Here is a 19,819-nt window from a genome sequence, read left to right on the forward strand (position 1 = left end):
GCTCCTTGAGTAACTGATTTTTATAGCATCCATCTATATAAAGGGAGGAGATACCAAAGCTTTGCATGATGCATGTAACTACCTATGCAAAGTAATCACAAAGTTACGGCAAGACACAGGCACAGTGGTGGAATTCATCATGATGGAAGACTTTGACCAGCATAACCAACTCTGGAGAGAAGATAATATGTTTTTAGAAAGGCAGAGCAAAACGGACCCCATTATAACCTTGTAAATAAAAGGACAACAGATATCATCCTGGCACTACTCCTATTGGAAACGTTGCTATTAGCTAGTGCCCTGAAGGTCTAGAGGAACAGAAGTGCGGTGGTCTTTGTGACTAATAAGGTGTTGCAAAATATACACTTCTCCTACTAATTCATCAGTCAACATTAGTCGCTGGGGAGAGAAAAGTTGTTGAAGTAGAGTCTCGGCACGATTAAAATGCCTCTGCTTATAGCTTCTGCCACATTCCCTTGTACAACTCCTTAATTGCATACTTTAAGTTTTTCGCTTATACATTTTGCGGATATCTTCCTCGAATACAAGAGATATTAATAACTATAGAATAACCGACGAGAAACACACACTGGACAATACAACAAGCCTGCGGTGGCCAACTGCGAGTAAAGGCGCGAATGTAAGTACAGCATAAACTGATCGACACCATTCTAACCACCGCATGCATATGATGTAAAATAGGAGAATCAGCGCCATATTGCATTGACCCATGCCATGACTGTGCTCTGAGGTATAGAAGTACCATAGTTGTGGTGCCTCGCCTCCTACACTTCTTTTGGCCCCGATACTCCTCGAGTTCTGACCTTCACATCAACCAGGAGCCAGTGTCACATCACGGAGAGACTGAATATTTTATCTTCCAGTTGAGAACCAGATCTCCAGAGAAGTGAATACTAAAGGAGTGTCTTGTAATTCGATAGGGGGACACACGGGAAGCTTTATGACAGATACGGGCAAAAGAAAAAAAAAATGGTGGGGCAAAACCTGCATGAGCTTGGCACGCCAGCCTACTGCAAAATCGTTCAGTATTGTCTGCCTTCCGTTGCCTTACTAGCTTGAGTCTTCTCGCCCTGCTGCAGTCTGTTCCCCTGTTATGTTAGCGGGATTGGTTATACTAGCGCTCTCCATGGTATGTGGTGGTCTCGACATCAATTGAACTAGCATACAGCCCGGAACTAATCAATAAGTAGCCCAAACCCACATGCAAGATGTGTTGTCATCTATGAAGATATTACTCCAGATTACACATAATGCAGCTGAGGGTTGGCGCGTATCCTTCTTTCGTCTAATCTCTCCCGCGCTCCCCTAGGTCTGTGAGCAATTTTCAATCGTTCGGTATGGTAATCCTAGTAGCTCGGGTACTCTTCTAGATTAGATGAACGCCATACCATTAGCTTTCATTATAGCCCAGATACTACCACCAGCCGTGAGCATGACCTTTTCCACTCTCTAGCCGAAGCCAAAATGTGTTACCGACACAATGTTTCACGCACAAGTGTATCTTGATATGTTATGACATATTGTCCAGAGTGTGCCATCTAGCTATGTCAGCCTAGTTGATCAGTTGTGCATTGTTAACAGATCATGCACTAGTACGCACTTATCACTATTCTCATCAAAGTAGATAAAAGAAGTTATCTTATGACACACCTCTCACATCCTGATAGTTAAGGCAGCTCATTACACCGAGTGCTTGGGCGTGTTGTATGGCTATTATATTTCAAATGATAGCTGACAACTAACAAAGCCAATATCCCCGAGACCTTTTCAGGCATATATTAGTATATCACAGCAGCCATCTGGTAATTTATCTAAAGAAGGTGATATTGTTCGCATCAAAGGATACCCAATGAAACGAATAGACGGGCGATTTCTAATCTGGCTTATGTAGGAGTGAAAAAAAAGAACGACAATAAGTAACATAAACCAGTTATGACAAGAATGGAGGAATAAAGAAAATATGATCCTCCTTGTCCTGCGTCAAACTGCTTCAGCGCTTCCTTCCAACTTCAACGTCAACAGTGCCAATGGCACCACCATACTTGTTCCACGTTCCAATTTCGACCCAGTAATTTTTGTTTCTCTCTCCAACATCGAAATCGTTGGTTTTAGAACCCCATGGACAGTCCCAGTGGACTCTTCCAATCTTGGTATTGCCGTCATACAAATCAAAACCTCCCGTCGTTCCACTCGAAGCGTCGCTGCGACCGCAAGAGTTGACGTTCACGGAACCGCCTGGGGGTGCCGTCTTTTGCTGAACATCTTCACTTGTGATTTCGGCGTCCTTGTCACCGTCCTTGTACCACTTGCCCCTTGTGATCTGTTAGAGAAAAGCCCAGTTGCACTTAAGAAAGTACAGTAATTATTTTCTTACCAGGAGAGACTAGCATTCTGGATACTCAAGGTCTCGGAAGACATGCTATTGATGAGATGAACCGTAACCCACTGTGCGTAAGCTTGGACCGATGCCATTTTGGAGCGGTGTTGCTAAGAGATAGAACTGCAATTAAGACAGGTGAGGGAGATGAAACAGGTTGATTGAGGAATTGAATGATCGAGGAATTGGATGGTGTTCTTTGCTGGTCATTCATGGGGTTTTTATATCTGAAAATGCGTCAGTGTTGGTGTGTGTCCTATGATGCTTTCGTTAGTCCAATAAATTAGAGATAATGAGTGAGATGTGTGCTTCCCAATTGCATCAGCCTGTACCCTGAGCTGCAGGCACCAAAACAAATCACACAAATGTAGATCAGGACCTATGTATGATGTTACCACTGGTTTGTGGCATATGATAGCGCAGCATTGTCGTGCCTGTAAGTCGCCCCGCAGATTGAGGAGCTGAACTGTGTAGCCGGAACGAAACGTCTGTGCAAACCAGAAAGGTGGGGCTAAGTGGGCCAGGCCAAACATGAGCTATCAGGAAAAGAGGGATCTGAATTGTTAGTTTCCTCGGAGCCAACCCAATCTGATGCTGTAAACCAAATGGAGGCGGCACGGCGCCTCCCGCTCTCCTCAATCCTCGGCATCCCCGCGTTGCCACTCCTGGAAATAAAAAGCTCGGAAATATCACTTCTTAATACCAATACAATATGCTTATTCATAATCTCTCTGAGAATTCAAATCCTCTGGGAAATAGTGATTCCAGCCAGTTAATAAATAATCAGGCTAAGTAGATTTTTTCTCCTCCTTTCTTTCTTTGGTGCCTCATTTGAATCCTAGATTCTGCTTGGTCTAGGGTGCGACGGGTAAACAGACCAAGCACATAGCAATACGTACTTTGTTGTGGTGAGTGCCTTGAAGATCGAAATGAGATTTCTCATTCTCGCCTCGTCAATATGGACGGCTTGCATGATGTGTCTTAACAAGGAGTCCTAGCATACTGTATGTAGACATGGTCTTCGGTTCAGGTAAGGATTTGGATGATCTGGATGGATGCATACAAGGACTATGGTGGGAACGGGTTCCCCGAAATGAACCACTGGACAAGAAGGGTTGGAGGCGTCCATCCCTGGTTGTTTCTATGCAGGATGCTTCCCCTATGCCAGAGATCGCCGCAGATGGCTGGCTGAGCTTATTCGAAGCCCCCACTTACTCCCGCGTACCCCGAGAGTACGACTACCATTTTCGTGTGATCCCACAAGCCTATGCGTAATCTCTCCCAATCGTTCCTTACTGTAATCCCAATATCTCGCTCGTACCCCTACTCATTGTTCGACTGTGCCTTCTTGCAGGCTATCGAATGTTGAGTTGACGTACTCAGAGTCTAGGCATAAAGCATCCCACACCCCCCGCCCTAGGCTGACCTTTGATGTCCGTCACAGCCGCTAAGGATATTAGATATGCAACCTCATATTAGGCAACAATATGTCGGAGTAGCCTTATTTTGCTTCATTGGAGAGTGGAATTGAAGCCATAGTAGAAACCAAGTAAGTGAGACAATGGGTGATAGGCGTGGGGAAAATATATTTGAACTCAAGGCATGCATGAGACACTAGGCGATTGAGAATGGGCTGTACGAATGTACCGTAGAGAGATAACAGAATCTATCTCACGTTGTCCAATCCAATTCTTCAAATCTGTTTGTATCCTCTGCAAAAACAGACAGCATACAGTGGTTTCCTCGATTCGAAGACATAGAACCATACAGATATGAGTGACATAGCGGTATACAGAGAACGACTTATCACCTTTGGACTACATTTTTTTTGTGTTAACCCTGTATTAGGGCTACAATCCACTTCCAAGTGTGCAATGGTTGGTTCTTCCTGCATCTGCCCTGGAAATGCATAAATCGACCGGAGCATTCAGCACCCGAAATGAACAGTCACATTCATTAGTAACGCAAATCTGCCTTATTGCGTGGTATCGTTACTTTTGATATACTGGTCCTTGTAGGCAACTTTCGGTCTAACGTTCTAGCTTCCTGATTACTGCATTCAGCCTGCAAATCAATGAAGGTGTCTCATGCAACAATCCCAATGTCAAGCACACCAAGTGATAATCTTCTCTCCGTACTTGTCACACACCTGATGCATGAACATATTTTTTAGAATTTGGTTCTACCGAAAATGCCTCATAGTCCCATGTATGCAACAAGTGCGTTGTGTAGAATACCATTATGCAATTGCTTTCTTGACCATACCTTGCGTCAAGCCTAGTGTAGGATCTGACTATGATGAGTCCGACTGTCTGACAGGAAGGGACCGTTCTCTCAGCTGTGACTACTATGTACATATAAGAGCAACATTAAAGGAATGCCATCATGAGTTCAACGTGCCACTGCCTTTCAGATTTACCTTCATATCCATTACACTGTACTCCTTTTCCTCTCACAGAAAGCCCAAGATGGTTGCAGAACTTGTTCCATATGTTGATGGGATGCAGCGGGGGCAGGGGTATGAGATATGCATATAACGACTTTGAAAGGTGTTTCCATGCTAACTCTGGTTGATATTTGTTGTCTAGATACGACACCTACCTTCAAGAACTTCGCGTTGCAAACGCTGTTACGATAACGTCTAAATCACCTCCTTCTGAAACCTATGATCTGACCTATAAGAGTGTCCAAATCGAGGAGTACACGTAAGATGAACAGATGCTTGCCCTTTTCCTTACACCTCGCCATTCAGCAGACTGCAATTCTGACTTCTGGTCTTCTATTGTCCCAGAGAGCTAGCGAAGTCTTTGGAGATCACTGCTGGCGCTGCCATATCCGGGTGGGGCCAGTCAGCTCAGATTGATACCAGCTACCTCAACCGGTCCAAGGTGAGAATAATGATTGAAACTAAAAGATGTTTAGTTTGTCCTGACTACCGATGCCTGGTTTTTTGTAGTTTGAAAGCGCCACGACTACCTATCAAGTAGAGGTGTCCTCGCAGCAACAGGCCACGATTGACAACACATACTCCTTCAACAAAATCTCAACTACTGACCCGAATGCGAGTTACGGAGACCGGTTTGTTGCAGGTGAGAATGTCCCGTCTCGCGCAAAGCGAATGCTAATATGATTACAGACTTCATCAAAGGTGGAAAGTTCCTTGCCCGTGTCAGCATTTCGTCAATCAGCAAATCCAGCACGGAAGAAGTCAAGGAGGCGTAGGTTACCAGTCTATCACCATGTCTTATTCTGCAATCTAAGTCTATATTTAGCGCCAAAGTTGCTTTCACGATGTATGGGGTTACTGGTGAAGTGACCGAGGAAGTCAAACATGCTGTCTCGTCAATCCAGAAGAACTCCCGAATCACAATCTGGATCCACATCTCTGGGGGGGGAACCAAACTAGGTGAAACCAAGCGGATCGACTCGGGACCTGACGATGAAGATTCACCGCTCTTTAAAATTAAGAAGGAAGCTGATAATTTCTATCAAGAGTTGAAAGATGGGAAGCATAAATACAGACGTTTGTAAGTTCATCTGTTTGGTTTATTCTCCTTTTACTTCACAACAATGCTGGAAGGGCCAGACAAGGTGCTGACGTTAGGGCAGTGGTGTGTTGTGGAAATACACGAATGTCCCGGACTTCAACAATGCATTCGATCCATTCGACTATTCAGCTGCAAACAAAAAGGTAAGACCAAGTTTAGTAATGCGCAGCATTATGGAATTTGACGAACTTTGCCAGAGCTGGAACTTTTTCGAGGATTTCACACAGTACGGTGTTTACATTGACAATGTCAAAAAGAGTATGATAATTCCTGACCACAAGAGATCCCGAGCAAGCTAACGCAGGTGCGTAATATAGTGCCGGTTGATAAATTTCTCGGAGGCAGACAGCAGCAGGCCGACCTTTATGACGAAGGGACGAGGGTAAATGTGGCAATCTCCAACAAGGTAAATCCGATGGTGTATCAAACATTGGAACATTCCGTTGTCCTGACATAGGAATAGATCGCAGCAATCGACAAAGACCCGACCGATGTTGATAAACCACTTCCGTATCCAAAGCCCTATGAATTTCAGAGAAAGGTTCTGGTAAGTCGCTGGTCGACTTTGTATTCTTAACATTACTTCTACGCACAAATCTACTGACACTGATTGTCTTAAAAAGCGGGCCTTGAAGACAGTGACTTATATTGCCCAAGAGAGATCTGTTGACGGCGGTCGCCTCACCGACAGTAAGCATGGATTCTTATCTTCCCTAGTGCAGCCTAATAACATTCTTTTGTAGTTGCGCTGCCAACTCTTCAAGGAGGCGCAGAAAAGCTATTCGAGTTCAAGGCTTTTGACTTTGACGCTGTCGTCGGGACCTCGGTCGTGTCCTTTGGAAAGAGAGACTCGTCCTACATCTGTCTCAACGGTCAGCGGGCTTCGGATTTCGGGTACAAGGAAGAGAGCGTCTTTTGGACATTTCCGTTCCCCGTAGATCAAGTTGCAGAGCAGAAGATCAATGTCTCAAAGCTCAAATCGGCGGATCTGATCAGATTGAGCCGAACTGAGACAGGACCCAGTTTCCTTTTCGACGTTTACACCGAAAAGAGCAGCTAAAGCATGTCCGGATGCCTCGGCGTCCTTGGATGTTCAAGTTCCACCATAAAAAAGAGTTCATAAAGGAAGGTACTCTTCATGTGCCAGCTACTTGGTATGGCTTTTGTGCAGGCTTCCCTCGCCGTGTAGCTCTTCTGGGATTCATTTTGGTTTAATTTGTCCTTGGACTAGCCTCTTTATCAGGAATGGAATTTTGTTTTTAACAGATACCGAAGCGGACTTAGGACGCTGGGAATATTAAATATCAATAAATATGTTCAATGTGACATGGCTGTGACTCGTCGTTGTCCATCAGCGCGGTTCTCTCTATAATGGCTGGATCCATTGGGTCATATCCGTCATCCCAGCACATGCGACAAGTTTGACGAGCGTAAAATCTGATCATCTCAGGCTTGAAGCTTAATCAAAGAAGTTCGAGATCGTTTGTAGCCAGCAGGAGAACCCTCTAACAACCTTTGCTTGACCAACGACAGGCCTGCTCACTTTAACCGGTTAATATTATTATCCCAAACCATGCGTACTTACCTGACACATCATTGATCTTGGTTTCCATTAACCATTCCTAGTCCATTGGCGAGACCGTCATATACTCAACTGTAATATCCACGGATATTTGTCCCATTATCAAAACGGGGCAGTGAAACGCAAGTCCTCCCTAAGATCGCGTCGCGTGAATCCACAATTATATATGCAGATTCTATGGAAAGCTCCCCTAGCGGGAACGTTGCAGCATACTAAGAATTTCACTTGATCAATTGATTACCGTGAGATCAAGGCGCTAAGATCTCCAGGGCTGCGATGCACCTACAGACCGACCTTACTTCAGGTCACCAGATCTTGATGTACTTTAGCCATGCCAAACCAACGTATTACCCAGAAAAGGCCTCTGTTTTGGCGGGCCATACATGATTTGGTTGTCACCAGTCTCCTCATCCTTCGACAAGTAAAATTGATCCTTTTGTACAAATGGTCCGCCGTACCATGAGCACTTGGACCGCCTGGGACTGTCCGTCTTTGGGTGATGGACTAATGGTACAGTAGCCATTCTTGTGAAAGGTACTGCAGGTTCAAGTAAAGAAGCGGCTTACGATTGCACTAGTGACTACTCTATAATATCAATAATTATTCCCTTATATCTTAAACTACTAGGTATTCTAAATTAATATTAATATATTTAGATAGCCTAGATCTAGGGCTATTTAATAATATTAGAATTATCAGCAAATGCGAAAATTAAGTAATTTTCATCTAAAATAATGTAGGTCAGTTGACTCAGTTAGCTTAATTAAATCTAATAAATCCTTAAAAACTATAACTAATAGTTTTAACTAAACAGTAAAGTATATTCATAGAATTTATAGCTATAGGTAATACAAGTAGATACTGTAGATGACAGTTAAAAAAAATAGTATTAGTCCACCTTCAAGGTTTGATCACATGGTGACTGACATGGTGAAGATGCAAACATGAATAGACCATTCAAAAGCTTCAGTGTATCAGAACAGAAACGCGCGACGTGTATAGGGAGGACAGGGCTCAGACATATATCAGGCAACACCCTAACTACCTATTCTGCTAATTGGTATTGATAATTGCAACAACATATATAGTATCTGAGAAAAGAGTTACTCTGGCACAAATTCCTAGCCTGATTACCTAAGAAAACCTTCCTCACCATGTGAAAAACTCATTAGACACCCGGTACAGGTTGCAGACATACATGACCTTTGAAGACATATATAAAGCCCTGTGACGTACCTTACAAAGTAATCACAATAGCCATAGTGGCCTTTGTGACAACCCTGAAATTCTTTCCCAGCTTCCAGTAAGCCTTTTCCAACGACATCTTAAGGGATTGGAACTCTACCTATCATCTGCAGAGACGCTTTAGATATTTCTTGAAAATGTTATAAGATATCCCGCCAGTACATTATCTTCGGAAAAGGTCGGCATTAGCTTGTATTATTTGGTAAAATGTTGCGCAAAAAATACAGAAAGAACTTACAAAGTGCTCCGGCCTTATTAAATGAGTTTTCCGCCAGATGGGGAACGGCCTGGGAAAAGCATTACATGGTCAGTTAGGTCTTCAGTCAAGAGTGTTTTAAAGACATAGGTGGATGGCCTTACAAGCATGTCTCCTCCTTCTCTTAACCACTGGGCAATTGCTGCAGTATCCACTGTTAAATTTTGGAGAACGTCCTTTATAAGCTCAACGCTCACTGAGAATTTCGCATCGGCATCATTACTTAGTTCTTTCAGCCTTGCGGCTGATTCCATATATTTATTGCCCGCTGTTTTGAGCATTTCAATTTCTCTCTCGAGGCTGATTTTCTCTTCTTCAATGGCTGATTCCAATTAGCATGTATGCGAGAGCCACACAATCTGAGACATACTTTCAATCTCAGCGCCGACGCAAGCTGCCGCAACTGACAAAGCCCCTACCCCTACGAGGCCAGCGGCCTGTCGGATTAGCTGGTTGGTGGGCACACGTAATGACGAGAGGACCTACTAGAATATATACAGATGCTGGCGGGAATAGAGTAGCCAGCGCAGTTGCTACTGGCCCTATCACCCCTCTGCCAATATTCATAGCTGTTAACTGACTTTTCAAAGCCGCAAGCCTCTTATTTAGTTCTTGAATTTTGCTTTCGATTTGCTGGATACTCCCCGCCAAATCCGGTTGTTGGTTGTTGGTGAAGTTCAAGAACTCAGTCATCAGATTTCCGAAGTTACTGTGGAGGCTATTTAATTCTTCCTCGATTTTCTTAGACAAATCGCCGAATTCCTCCGTTTTCTTATGAAACATTAGCTCTGGCAGTCCAATATCGCAGCGTACACCTACTTTGATGTATTTGTTGATAAAATCTTCCTTTTCATTTGTTTCGATTGGGGCTTGCACATATGGCATTAACGAGCCTTGAAACTGCTCGCAGTAGACGCTGATTTGCATGGATAATTCTTTGCACTTTTCGATGACTCCATCATATTTCTGGTTATATTTAGTCGTGCTCGGAGTATTCTGGAAATGTGTACGTACTTTCTCACACTTTTGAAGCCTTTCCTGTAAACCTTGAATTGCCGATTGATTGCCTGGCTGCGCATCGCCAATGGCCTTTAATGCAAGCCGTAATTCAATAAACTGGTGCTTAATATCTTTGCAAGCTCTGGCAGCAGCAAGAGCAGCGTCCTCAAGGGTGATTCTACCTTCCTCCGATGAGAGCGCCTGACTGACTTTCGTGGTAAACTCTCCTTGTTCGTGCTCAGCCAGGGGTTTCAGGCTGAGAAATTGTCTGTAAGCGTCGCCGTATCACTTGCGCTTAAACTCTTGATGGCAAGATATAATTTTGCTGGGGATACGCCAACGCCTACTTGCGAACGTAGTTTGTTAAGCACATTAATGAAATCGTTTCCGGGTCGTATGGGTAGAGTAGGTGCCGAGGGTAAGCCAAAATCTTCTGGGCGCAGACCAGTCCGCGAGGGAAAGCCAAGGCCAGGCCCGTGGGTGAACCCAGGCCCAAGAGTGGTCACATCAATAGCCATATAAGCAACAGAGATAAGAGCTGCAAAATGATCCTTTGCCTGCTGAACTGAGAGTATATATTCTGTAACATATTGTGTAAGGCATGAACTTGGGCTAGTTGGTCTTTATAGCAGAAGCTTTGATCATCTGATAAGGTATCATACATCATGCATGCATATGCACATACTGGGCTGATTGATGATCCTTGGCTACTGTTTACCTTCTATGTCATCCCTTCATCATTGATTTTTGCCTTCGTCATTTCCTAGTAGACTGAAATGCAGTTTGGATGCTTGCTATAGTGATGACATTGACATTACTTGCAAAACAAATAGACTTTCTGGAGATTATTGTCATTATCTACATACAGTAACACAACGGTGGGAAGGGCATGCTTGACATGACTAGTAGATCGACCTCGCCAAGTATATGGTAAGGTTTGGGACTGTGTCGTTACTTACCTTGTACAAGTCTGCAACCGGATACTTAAAAAAGGCAGCAGACCATGTATGTACTCTCCCCGGTTCTGTTTACAAGCTATCTAGCCACGGAACCAGAGAATTTCTTTTCCGATATGTCCAAGGACAACAGAGATCATCTGATCTAGATTACCGGTCGTCTTGAAATCCAGCCATTGCACTTTCTCCATTGTAAATTGAATCTCTGCACCGTAACAGTGAAATGTGCTAGAAGCAAAAGTACTTGAAGGACGGTAGGCATGGAGACTCTACCTTAGGGCCTTAGGCTTGAATACTATCTGAACATCTTCGATGAAAAGAAAAACTTTATGATAAGCTGGATAGGCTGGGCTCTAAGTAGATGGCTTTGGCCGAGCTGATAATCGATTAGAATAGAAAAGCCGGTAGGTGTCAACAGGCCAAGAACTAGTGACACCATTATCACAGTACTGCGACCATGGGCAGTGTGGTGTGACTATCATGATCTAGACAACTACTTCACAGAGCATTTAGAGTTGTTAGAGTTATATGAATGACACAGGAAGAGTTAGTTCTCCTTTTTGACATCTCCTGATCCCATCCAGACCTAGAATAGCTGCAAACGGACTGCATTTGCCACCGACCTTCATAGGAGAACTGTGATTACCCTACAATGGTAGCACCAAAACTGATGATGCAGTACAGCGTCATTGGCTAACTGAGACTGTACATATCCAAAGACATGCATATCAAACCTCCAAAGTCCAAATGCATCAGGAAATGATTTCAATTTGCATAATTTTGTGATTAAATATTCAGGTACATGTTTAAAAAGAACTCAAAAAAAGAGTTAGACTCTTTCAATGCCACACTTCCTGATTCTAGGCCTTCTCTCAGCCAGAGTTAGCATGAAATATGGCTTCCGCTTTCGGATAAATTCTGTAACACAATGATCAAGATTTAACCTCCCACTATTTCAAGCGTCATGATTGGCCCGTCATAAAACTCATGTCTTTATACCCAGGAGTCCAGCATACCGTCAATCAAAAAGCCAACCATCAGCGAATATGAAGGTACTCCGGACGATGCATATGATTGCTAAAGTATACTTTACTGCCGACTTACTCCTTATAATCAGTGACAAATCTCCAGCCCCTGTACTAGTAGCAGAACCCCGGCCAAAAGGCCAAACAGCTTTAAGAGAATAGGTTCTCCAGTTCCCCACAGAATGTAAGGTATGGAGCTGTGAATAAACTTCGGCTTCTCCGCTTATTGCCAATCCTTTGTGGGGTTAGAATGCCAGCCTTCTTTTAGCATATGACCATCCACTTTTTATTGTATAACTCAGTAAGATTGACATTTGGACCTAGCGATGGCGCTAGAATTTTAAGTCAACCCCATGGAATAAAAGGGGACCTCCCTGCATAGTTCTCATATCTCACGAGAAGTCTGCTCTACTGTGCTACCCATCTCACATCAAACAGCATGCGATTTGCTGGCATTGCTTGTAGGCATAGCCAGTGTCCTAGGGCACTTGGCCACTCCTTCGTCTGCTAAAGAACTTGCTGCACGCTCCCCTGCAGCGGCAAATTCACGTCTGGTCAAAGAGGGACTGTTCGCCTACGAGAGCATTCTTGCGGCTCTTGGGAACACTGGCATCAATGCTCCTGGCACAGCGGCTGGATTACTCATTGCAAGTCCTACCATACAGAACCCTGATTGTAGGTGAAAAAGGCCCCGTTAGGAAGATCAAATTGACTTGATCTGCTCCATTCTCTAGACTTCTATACGTGGACTCGGGATGCGGCATTGACTTTCAAAGGACTTGTCGATATCTTCATTGGGGGCGATACATTTATCGTCGTCAATCTCGACGGTCTTGAAACCCACATCCAGGACTACATCTCTTCCCAGGCAGTTTTGCAGAACGTGTCCAACCCATCCGGAAGACTTTCTGACGGCTCTGGACTCGGCGAGCCCAAGTTCGAGGTCAATTTCAACCCATACTCCGGCGGTTGGGGCCGTCCCCAGCGCGATGGTCCTGCCCTTCGCGCCATTACCATGTTGACCTATATTCGTCAGCTAATCCAGCAAGGGAAACAGTCTGTGGCTTCCAACCTGATCTGGCCCGTTGTAGCCAACGATCTCACCTATGTCGCGCAGTACTGGAACCACACCGGATTCGATCTCTGGGAAGAAATCGATGGCTCTTCCTTCTTTACGACTGCCGTGCAGCACCGAGCGATGGTTGAGGGTAGTGCGATAGCTCAAGCCCTTGGTAAGCCACATGCTGGGTATGACGCGGTTGCTCCCGAGATTCTTTGCTTGCTGCAGAGCTACTGGAACGAAAGCGCCATTATCTCGAACATCAATGTCAATAACGGCCGGTCGGGCATCGATCTCAACTCAGTCCTGACCAGTATTCATACCTTTGACCCTGCGGCTGGTTGTGATGATTCCACCTTCCAACCATGTTCGTCTAAAGCTTTGGCAAATCATAAGGTCTATGTCGATTCTTTCCGTTCTATCTACGGTATCAACGCTGGCCTTGGTCCTGGAAAGGCTGCAAATGTAGGCCGTTACGCTGAAGATGTTTACCAGGGAGGAAATCCATGGTAGGTCAAACCAATCTCCTCACTTACTACGTGTCAGACTTCTGATGGATTAAAGGTACCTCGCAACTCTTGCGGCGGCAGAGCAGCTGTATGATGCCCTCTATCAGTGGAAAAAGCAGGGTTATCTGACCGTCACACAAACCTCGCTCGCCTTCTTCCGTGACTTCTCGTCCACCGTCGAGCCAGGAACTTACAAGTCGAATACCCCGACCTACAAATCCCTGACTGATTATGTCCGCACCTACGCTGATGACTTCTTCTTCCTTGTTGAAAAATACACCCCAAGCAACGGCTCCTTAGCCGAGCAGTATGACCGCAACACCGGTGTCCCTCTGTCAGCCAACGATCTTACCTGGTCCTATGCAGCCTTCCTCTCTACCCTTCAGCGCCGCCTCAACATCATGCCTGACTCCTGGGGCCCCTCGTCTGCAAATCCTGTTCCCACTACCTGCAGCAAAACCACCATAACTGGTACATATAGTGCTGTGGCGCCTCCCTTTCCGACGTCCACCGCTCAGTGCGTTGCCGCTGTGACTGTTCCTGTCACCTTTTGGTTGATCGAGAATACCTACTATGGCGAGAATGTGTACATGACCGGCAACGTCAGCGCTCTCGGTGACTGGAACGCCAGCGCAGGCTATAGTCTGAATGCCGGTCTCTACACCTCGGATGAGAATCTTTGGTTCGCAACTGTCAAGGGACTCGAGCCGGGTGTTACCATGGAGTACAAGTTCTACAAGATTGAACCGGGAAACTCCGTGACTTTTGAGGGGGGGGAGAACAGGGTGTATGCAGTTCCTACAGCATGTCCTGTGGCGCCTCAGGTCCACGCGGTTTGGCAGACCTGACGTACGAGCACGAGGGCCAGAATCGGTATCAGCTTTCAAGACATTAGGATATCTTATGAATATTAAGCTTGTCGAACGAGACTTCCCCTGCGATCCTATGACGAACTAGCAGCCTGAAAACCAGCATCCAATCAGCGGTTTAAGCACATAGTCTCCAATATGGCAAAATCTTGCTATATCTGCATATCTGGCGTTTCATGCGCGGTTCTATACTCCACCAATCAATTTCCCTGCCACGTTACATCCAACTCATGATCATTTGCATATAGTTGCAGCGTCAGCAAAATAAAGACGAGTATGCTATGCAGTCTGATCTGGTCATCTGCTACACCCCGCGGGGCTTGCATAGTCGAGTTCACAGTGCCTTGTTTCTCTGGCTGCGAAGCGTCTATTAAAGGGCCCAGCGAGGTGCTGAACTTCTCCCCAGTATCTAATTCCTCCAAACTTGTCTCGGTCAACCTGTGCTCAAAGCTGGCAAGCTGAAAGCAGTTATCTACACTGGCAACAACAAGTTTTCGGTCGAAGACCGCCCGATACCCGTTATCTTAGAACCCACCGACGCCATCGTCAAGGTCCTCCATACCACTATATGCGGCACCGACCTGCACATTCTCCAGGGGCACGTTGCGACATGCACTCCCGGCCGCATTCTCGGCCACGAAGGCGTCGGGGTGATTGACTCTCTCGGCGCCGCCGTCACAAACTTCAAGGCCGGGCAGACCGTGCTCATCTCCTGCATCACCTCCTGCGGGACCTGCCATGACTGCCGCAGGAAGATGCCATCTCAATGCGAATCCGGCGGGTGGATTCTGGGGAACAAGATCGATGGCACTCAAGCCGAGTACGTGCGCATCCCTCATGCCTCGTTTTCGCTGCATGCGCTGCCCGAGGGCATCGACCCCGAAGTCGCGGTTACGCTGTCGGATACAGTCCCGACTTCGTATGAATGTGGGATTCTGAACGGGGATATCCAGCCCGGGGCTACGGTCGCCATCATCGGAACCGGTCCGATCGGGCTGATGATCCTGCAGATGGCGAAGAATCTGTTCGGTCCGGCGATGACGGTCGTGGTGGGGAGGGGCCAGCCCCGGCTCGAGATCGCCAATGCCATGGGCGCAGATCATACGCTGAGTGTCCTCGGCGGGCAGGACGAGGTGATTTCTGCGGCCCTGGCAGTGACCAAGGAGCGAGGATTCGATGTGGTGATTGAAGCAGTGGGGACGGTTGAATCGTTCGCGATTGCGCAGGCGCTGGTCGGCGCTGGAGGGACCCTCGCCAGTCTGGGTGTTTTCGGGGAGTCGTGCGAGCTTCGACTCGAGAAGCTGTGGCATCGCAATATCTGTAGCTCATTCGCCTGACCTGCGCCGATCATCGCTGACTTCTTCTAGGCTTAAGGACTCGGCTGGTTGACGGTGTCAGTACCCCTGATCTACTGAAGATGGTGGAGGCCGGTGGCATCGATCCTCGGTTTCTGGTCTCGCACAGTATTATTGTCCTTCCCGTCGGTTTAATCCCGCTAATCACCGTCTCAGGATTCACATTTGACGAGATCCACAATGCCTACGAAGCGTTCGAGGCATCCTCCAAACACGGCGCCCTGAAGGTGGTTGTCACCCTGCCTGAGCCTACGATGAATGGTCTTGCATAGTCTTTCTCTCCTCGTTCTATTGCAGACATAAGAACACTTACTTACATATTCCTGACTATCCTCTGCAATCGTATTATATTTTTTATATATATCTATATATTTTCCAACTATGGTCTAAGATCAGTTATGATGATGGCCCCCGGCACCCGGCATCCCCCACGCCTTCTCCCCATTATGCATGCGATACCACCCCTGTTCCAAGTTAAGCACCCCCTGCCCACACGCGGGGAACTTCGTCCACCCCGGTGTCCCCCAGGTCTTCAAGTCCGTCTCCCGATCGAGCAACATCTCCCCGCAATGCCCTGTATGGCCCAGTCCGGCGATGTACCCATCAAGGTGATCAAAGCTGCCATCCAGAATCGCCTGGTGCGTCTTCTTCCACATAAACACGCAGTGTACAACATGATACTCGTAGCTCGTGAAGAGGTACTCAAAGTCTCCCTGCTGGACATACTCTTTTGGGGCGAGGTGGCGCCCCTCGCTGTCGAGCGACCATTTCCAGTCCGTGTAGTTGAGGAATTCGTTTGTCAGGTCTTCATTGTAGCAGGCGGACGGCAGCCAGGAGAAGGACATCAGGTCGAAATGGCATCCTGCGGCCTTGGCTTCGGCGGCGGAGGTGCCGCAGCGGAAGAGGGAGTCCTGGGATTGGGGTGTGAGCTCGCGTGGGCTGGTTGTGTACGCTATCAACGTGAAGATGCCAGAGATTATGGAGATGGTGAGGGCCAGGCTGGAGAGAAGGGTCGCGTAGGAACGGTAGGGACGGCCTTGTGACGGGTGGGTTGGCGGCGTTGTTTTGGAGTAGACGAACTCCTCCTCGTCATCTTTTCTGAGGCGCGTGTAGTCCATTTTGTAACATAGAAATGAGCTTTCTCTCACTGAGCGTGATAGTATCTGTTCTATGCTGGCCGATGCTGGTCCAGAGCATGGGTGTCGCGTTTTGTTATCTTCTGTTTCGTGGCCGGACAGGAATAAATAGTATGCAAGGGATGAAGAGTCGGCTGGTCAGATTGGCGACATCAACGGAATGCGCATACTACTTCTGGGCAGATATTTGCAAGGGACAGCTATTGCGCATGTCATTCTCAACCATTATATAGAAATTATAAGCTGCCACAAGGCACTCGAACGAACCAGAGAGCAGTCTCAGTAGCCATAGACAATGTTGCCTGAATCATGATACCTCGAGTAGACCTGATCTATATATTCTATACATTAGTACATTTCTATGGATATCCTTTATTCTATCGCCACAGGACTATCCACACGAGTTTAGCATGACAGTATGTGAGTATATAATTGGAGAGACACATGCCTAGATATGTTTATGACAAGGCCTCCATTAAACTGCAATAGTATATAAGAAAGCTTGCGACATACATAGTTTACCATAATTCATAAAACAACTGATTCTACTTGCATTGCCTGCATTTCTTTGAATTAGACTCAAACTCAATGTATTCCTGTGAGGCTTTGGGCGAAGAATAGCCGAGGCGGACATTGAGTGGCGGAGAAGCTGAAGATATTCTCCCCACTGACCATAATCGCTAAATGCTGACTGCGTCTTTGGCGGACCGCTCACAGCTGAAACGAACATGACGAGGCTGATTGAACTGGCGACACGAACTGCTCTGGACCTATCTCAACGCTGCAATGAACCAAACTATTCCAGCGTGTCCGCTGCTGCTTCCAATCATTCGCCAGGCCAATGCCAATAGCGCACTCCCCAAGGAAAAAGCAAAACCACACCCAATGATGCGGTCAGATTGGCCTCGCCAGACGTCAGCCCCGGCATTGGCGTTCTGTTTTAGCCAGTCTGAGGTGATGATCTGGAGTCAAATCCGGGGGATCATAAAGTCTATGCCGCAAACGACCTTCTTCCCCGTTATTGCCATTGGATGACGTCTTCAGCTGAGTGCTCACCAGACTCCAACAAAGATGGCAATGCGCTCGCTGTTTCCACGGGTTGAGCTATAATATAAGCTCTGCTGCAGTATAGCAATGGAGGATGCATCGCTCTTTTGTCGCATTTCGGTCGATGGCCTCTTCCACGAATTCATCGAAACACATTCTCACCATGTCGGGTGTCAAGCGCTACTCTCCAAAACGACTCATTGTCTGCTGTGATGGTAGATATTCCCAAATCTCCTTCTATAACGCATGCTAACCGACCAGGCACCTGGCAGGATTCGCTCGCCGACGGGGCCCAACCGCCGTCAAACCTCACTCGCTTTAGCAGAGCGCTGAGCCGCCTCGCCGTTGTTGATGGCGAGGATGGCCAACAATACGAGATACCGCAGATCGTCTACTACCAGAAGGGCGTGGGAACTAGTCTCGGAGATAAATACTGGGGCGGTCCGCAGCCTTCCCTCTACAAGTGGATTAGTTACTGACCTGACCAGGCGTGGCCGGACTGGGCGTCAGCGCCAACGTGCGAGCCGCGTACGGCTTCCTGGCCGACAACTACAACGACGGCGACAAGATCTATTTCTTTGGCTTCTCGCGCGGCGCGTACACTGCCCGTGCCGTCGCCGGGCTCGTCTGCAAATGGGGTCTGCTGACCCCGCGGGGCATGGATAACTTTGCGCTCGTGTATGATGATTTCTACAACCAAAAGATTGAGGGATACGATGCGGAGCGGCGCAAACGAATGGGGTTCCGCGACCCCCTGCCGCGGTTCACGGTCGAGATCATCGGGGTGTGGGATACGGTTGGGTTCCAGAAGGCGTGGCTGGGCCGGGACGCGGGCGAGAAGCTGGAGCTGCGGAATACAATCCTGCAGGATAATGTGCGCTATGCGTTCCATGCGCTGTCGCTGGACGAGGAGCGCACGGCGTTTCAGCCGATCGTGTGGCACATCCCGCACAGGAACGAGGGCCAGGAGATGCTCCAGGTGTGGTTTTCCGGGGTGCATACGGATGTCGGTGGGGGAGACGAGAACCCCCGGCTGTCGAACATCACTCTGGCATGGATGATTTTCGCAGTGCATGAAGCACAGGCAGCTGAGATTTGACATTGACGAGTATCTGTTCGATGATCCCCCGCGACCCGAGGAAAGCGAGATGGCTCCGTGGGCGACAAGCCTGGGCAAAATCGACCACAGCAGCATCGGACGAACATTACAAGGTAAGCTGGGAGGCAGATCCACTCGCAAACCGATGGGGTACAACCCGACGGGTCAGGAGTCCGATATCACGAACGAATTCATTCACGAATCGGTCCGGGATCGCAATCTGGCCAAGTGGCCATGCGCCGCGCTCAAGGGACGCCACGATGAGAAGAGCTGGACTCTGACGTCTGGCAAGCAGATCGCCGAACTTCCTGCGTTGCAGATGGAAAAGTATATGAAGGGTCGCATTCGGACAGTGCATGTCACCGAGGAGGATTAATTGCCATACAACTCCCACTCAGTCAAAATAGATGGCCAGACTACCATCTCTAGCTAGCAGGGATGACAGCACGGTAGGGTCAACACAGCAGCAATGACACAACATTAACTATGACCCTTGGTCCTGGCGTTGAGCAGTCAGCATTCAGCACTTCAGCAGGGATGCCTAGTAGCTTCAGCTTCTGCCACTCACTGCGCCCTCGGCTAATCTTCCCTCGTCCACAGTTTCATTGTATCTCATTGGGTTTATGCTACTTCAAGCTAATGCAAGTGATGCAAGCAGGGTCAACGATTTACGTTAACTATAGTACAATGTAGACTCCCACTTCTCATCACTTGCCGGGATCTGTCAGCGATCAG

General features: G+C 47.2%; 7 protein-coding genes across 7 annotated transcripts; 4 read left to right on the plus strand and 3 right to left on the minus strand.

Annotated features, from left to right (window-relative positions):
- Window positions 1–1,815: 1,815 nt before the first annotated feature.
- On the minus strand, window positions 1,816–2,920 carry aspHS (aegerolysin family protein). The gene is made up of 2 exons (XM_743286.2): window positions 2,396–2,920; window positions 1,816–2,333 (listed from the first exon to the last, which is right to left on the minus strand). Exons 1-2 carry the CDS (start codon window positions 2,491–2,493, stop codon window positions 2,012–2,014), a joined length of 420 nt encoding a protein of 139 aa, XP_748379.1. The 5' UTR covers window positions 2,494–2,920; the 3' UTR covers window positions 1,816–2,011.
- Window positions 2,921–4,554: 1,634 nt separating this feature from the next.
- On the plus strand, window positions 4,555–7,078 carry AFUA_3G00600 (uncharacterized protein; the record flags this gene model as incomplete). The annotated part of the gene is made up of 11 exons (XM_743287.2): window positions 4,555–4,916; window positions 4,987–5,103; window positions 5,190–5,286; window positions 5,355–5,487; window positions 5,535–5,616; window positions 5,671–5,925; window positions 6,008–6,204; window positions 6,264–6,352; window positions 6,410–6,493; window positions 6,570–6,636; window positions 6,690–7,078. 11 exons carry the CDS (start codon window positions 4,555–4,557, stop codon window positions 7,004–7,006), a joined length of 1,800 nt encoding a protein of 599 aa, XP_748380.1. The 3' UTR covers window positions 7,007–7,078.
- A 1,326-nt stretch (window positions 7,079–8,404) lies between these two features.
- AFUA_3G00605 (uncharacterized protein) lies at window positions 8,405–10,611 on the minus strand. The gene is made up of 7 exons (XM_077804265.1): window positions 10,044–10,611; window positions 9,849–9,995; window positions 9,516–9,800; window positions 9,400–9,466; window positions 9,134–9,351; window positions 9,012–9,060; window positions 8,405–8,940 (listed from the first exon to the last, which is right to left on the minus strand). The coding sequence occupies exons 2-7, from the start codon at window positions 9,954–9,956 to the stop codon at window positions 8,894–8,896; spliced, it is 774 nt and encodes a 257-aa protein (XP_077660424.1). The 5' UTR covers window positions 9,957–9,995; window positions 10,044–10,611; the 3' UTR covers window positions 8,405–8,893.
- A 1,837-nt stretch (window positions 10,612–12,448) lies between these two features.
- On the plus strand, window positions 12,449–14,516 carry AFUA_3G00610 (putative glucan 1,4-alpha-glucosidase; the record flags this gene model as incomplete). The annotated part of the gene is given in 4 exon segments (XM_743288.3): window positions 12,449–12,470; window positions 12,475–12,684; window positions 12,744–13,578; window positions 13,634–14,516. Coding segments are annotated over 4 exon segments (1,860 nt in total). The 3' UTR covers window positions 14,427–14,516.
- Window positions 14,517–14,723: 207 nt separating this feature from the next.
- On the plus strand, window positions 14,724–16,074 carry AFUA_3G00620 (putative zinc-containing alcohol dehydrogenase; the record flags this gene model as incomplete). Its single annotated transcript, XM_743289.1, has 5 exons — window positions 14,724–14,786; window positions 14,906–15,148; window positions 15,203–15,767; window positions 15,815–15,910; window positions 15,959–16,074. The coding sequence occupies 5 exons, from the start codon at window positions 14,724–14,726 to the stop codon at window positions 16,072–16,074; spliced, it is 1,083 nt and encodes a 360-aa protein (XP_748382.1).
- A 103-nt stretch (window positions 16,075–16,177) lies between these two features.
- Window positions 16,178–17,270, minus strand: AFUA_3G00630 (uncharacterized protein). The gene has a single exon (XM_743290.2). It carries the CDS (start codon window positions 16,918–16,920, stop codon window positions 16,195–16,197), a length of 726 nt encoding a protein of 241 aa, XP_748383.1. The 5' UTR covers window positions 16,921–17,270; the 3' UTR covers window positions 16,178–16,194.
- An 809-nt stretch (window positions 17,271–18,079) lies between these two features.
- Window positions 18,080–19,460, plus strand: AFUA_3G00640 (T6SS phospholipase effector Tle1-like catalytic domain-containing protein; the record flags this gene model as incomplete). Its single annotated transcript, XM_743291.2, has 4 exons — window positions 18,080–18,200; window positions 18,247–18,426; window positions 18,474–18,964; window positions 19,056–19,460. 4 exons carry the CDS (start codon window positions 18,080–18,082, stop codon window positions 19,458–19,460), a joined length of 1,197 nt encoding a protein of 398 aa, XP_748384.2.
- Between the last annotated feature and the right edge of the window lie 359 nt (window positions 19,461–19,819).

Source organism: Aspergillus fumigatus, chromosome 3, assembly GCF_000002655.1.
Source record: "Aspergillus fumigatus Af293 chromosome 3, whole genome shotgun sequence".
Lineage (NCBI taxonomy): Eukaryota > Fungi > Ascomycota > Eurotiomycetes > Eurotiales > Aspergillaceae > Aspergillus > Aspergillus fumigatus.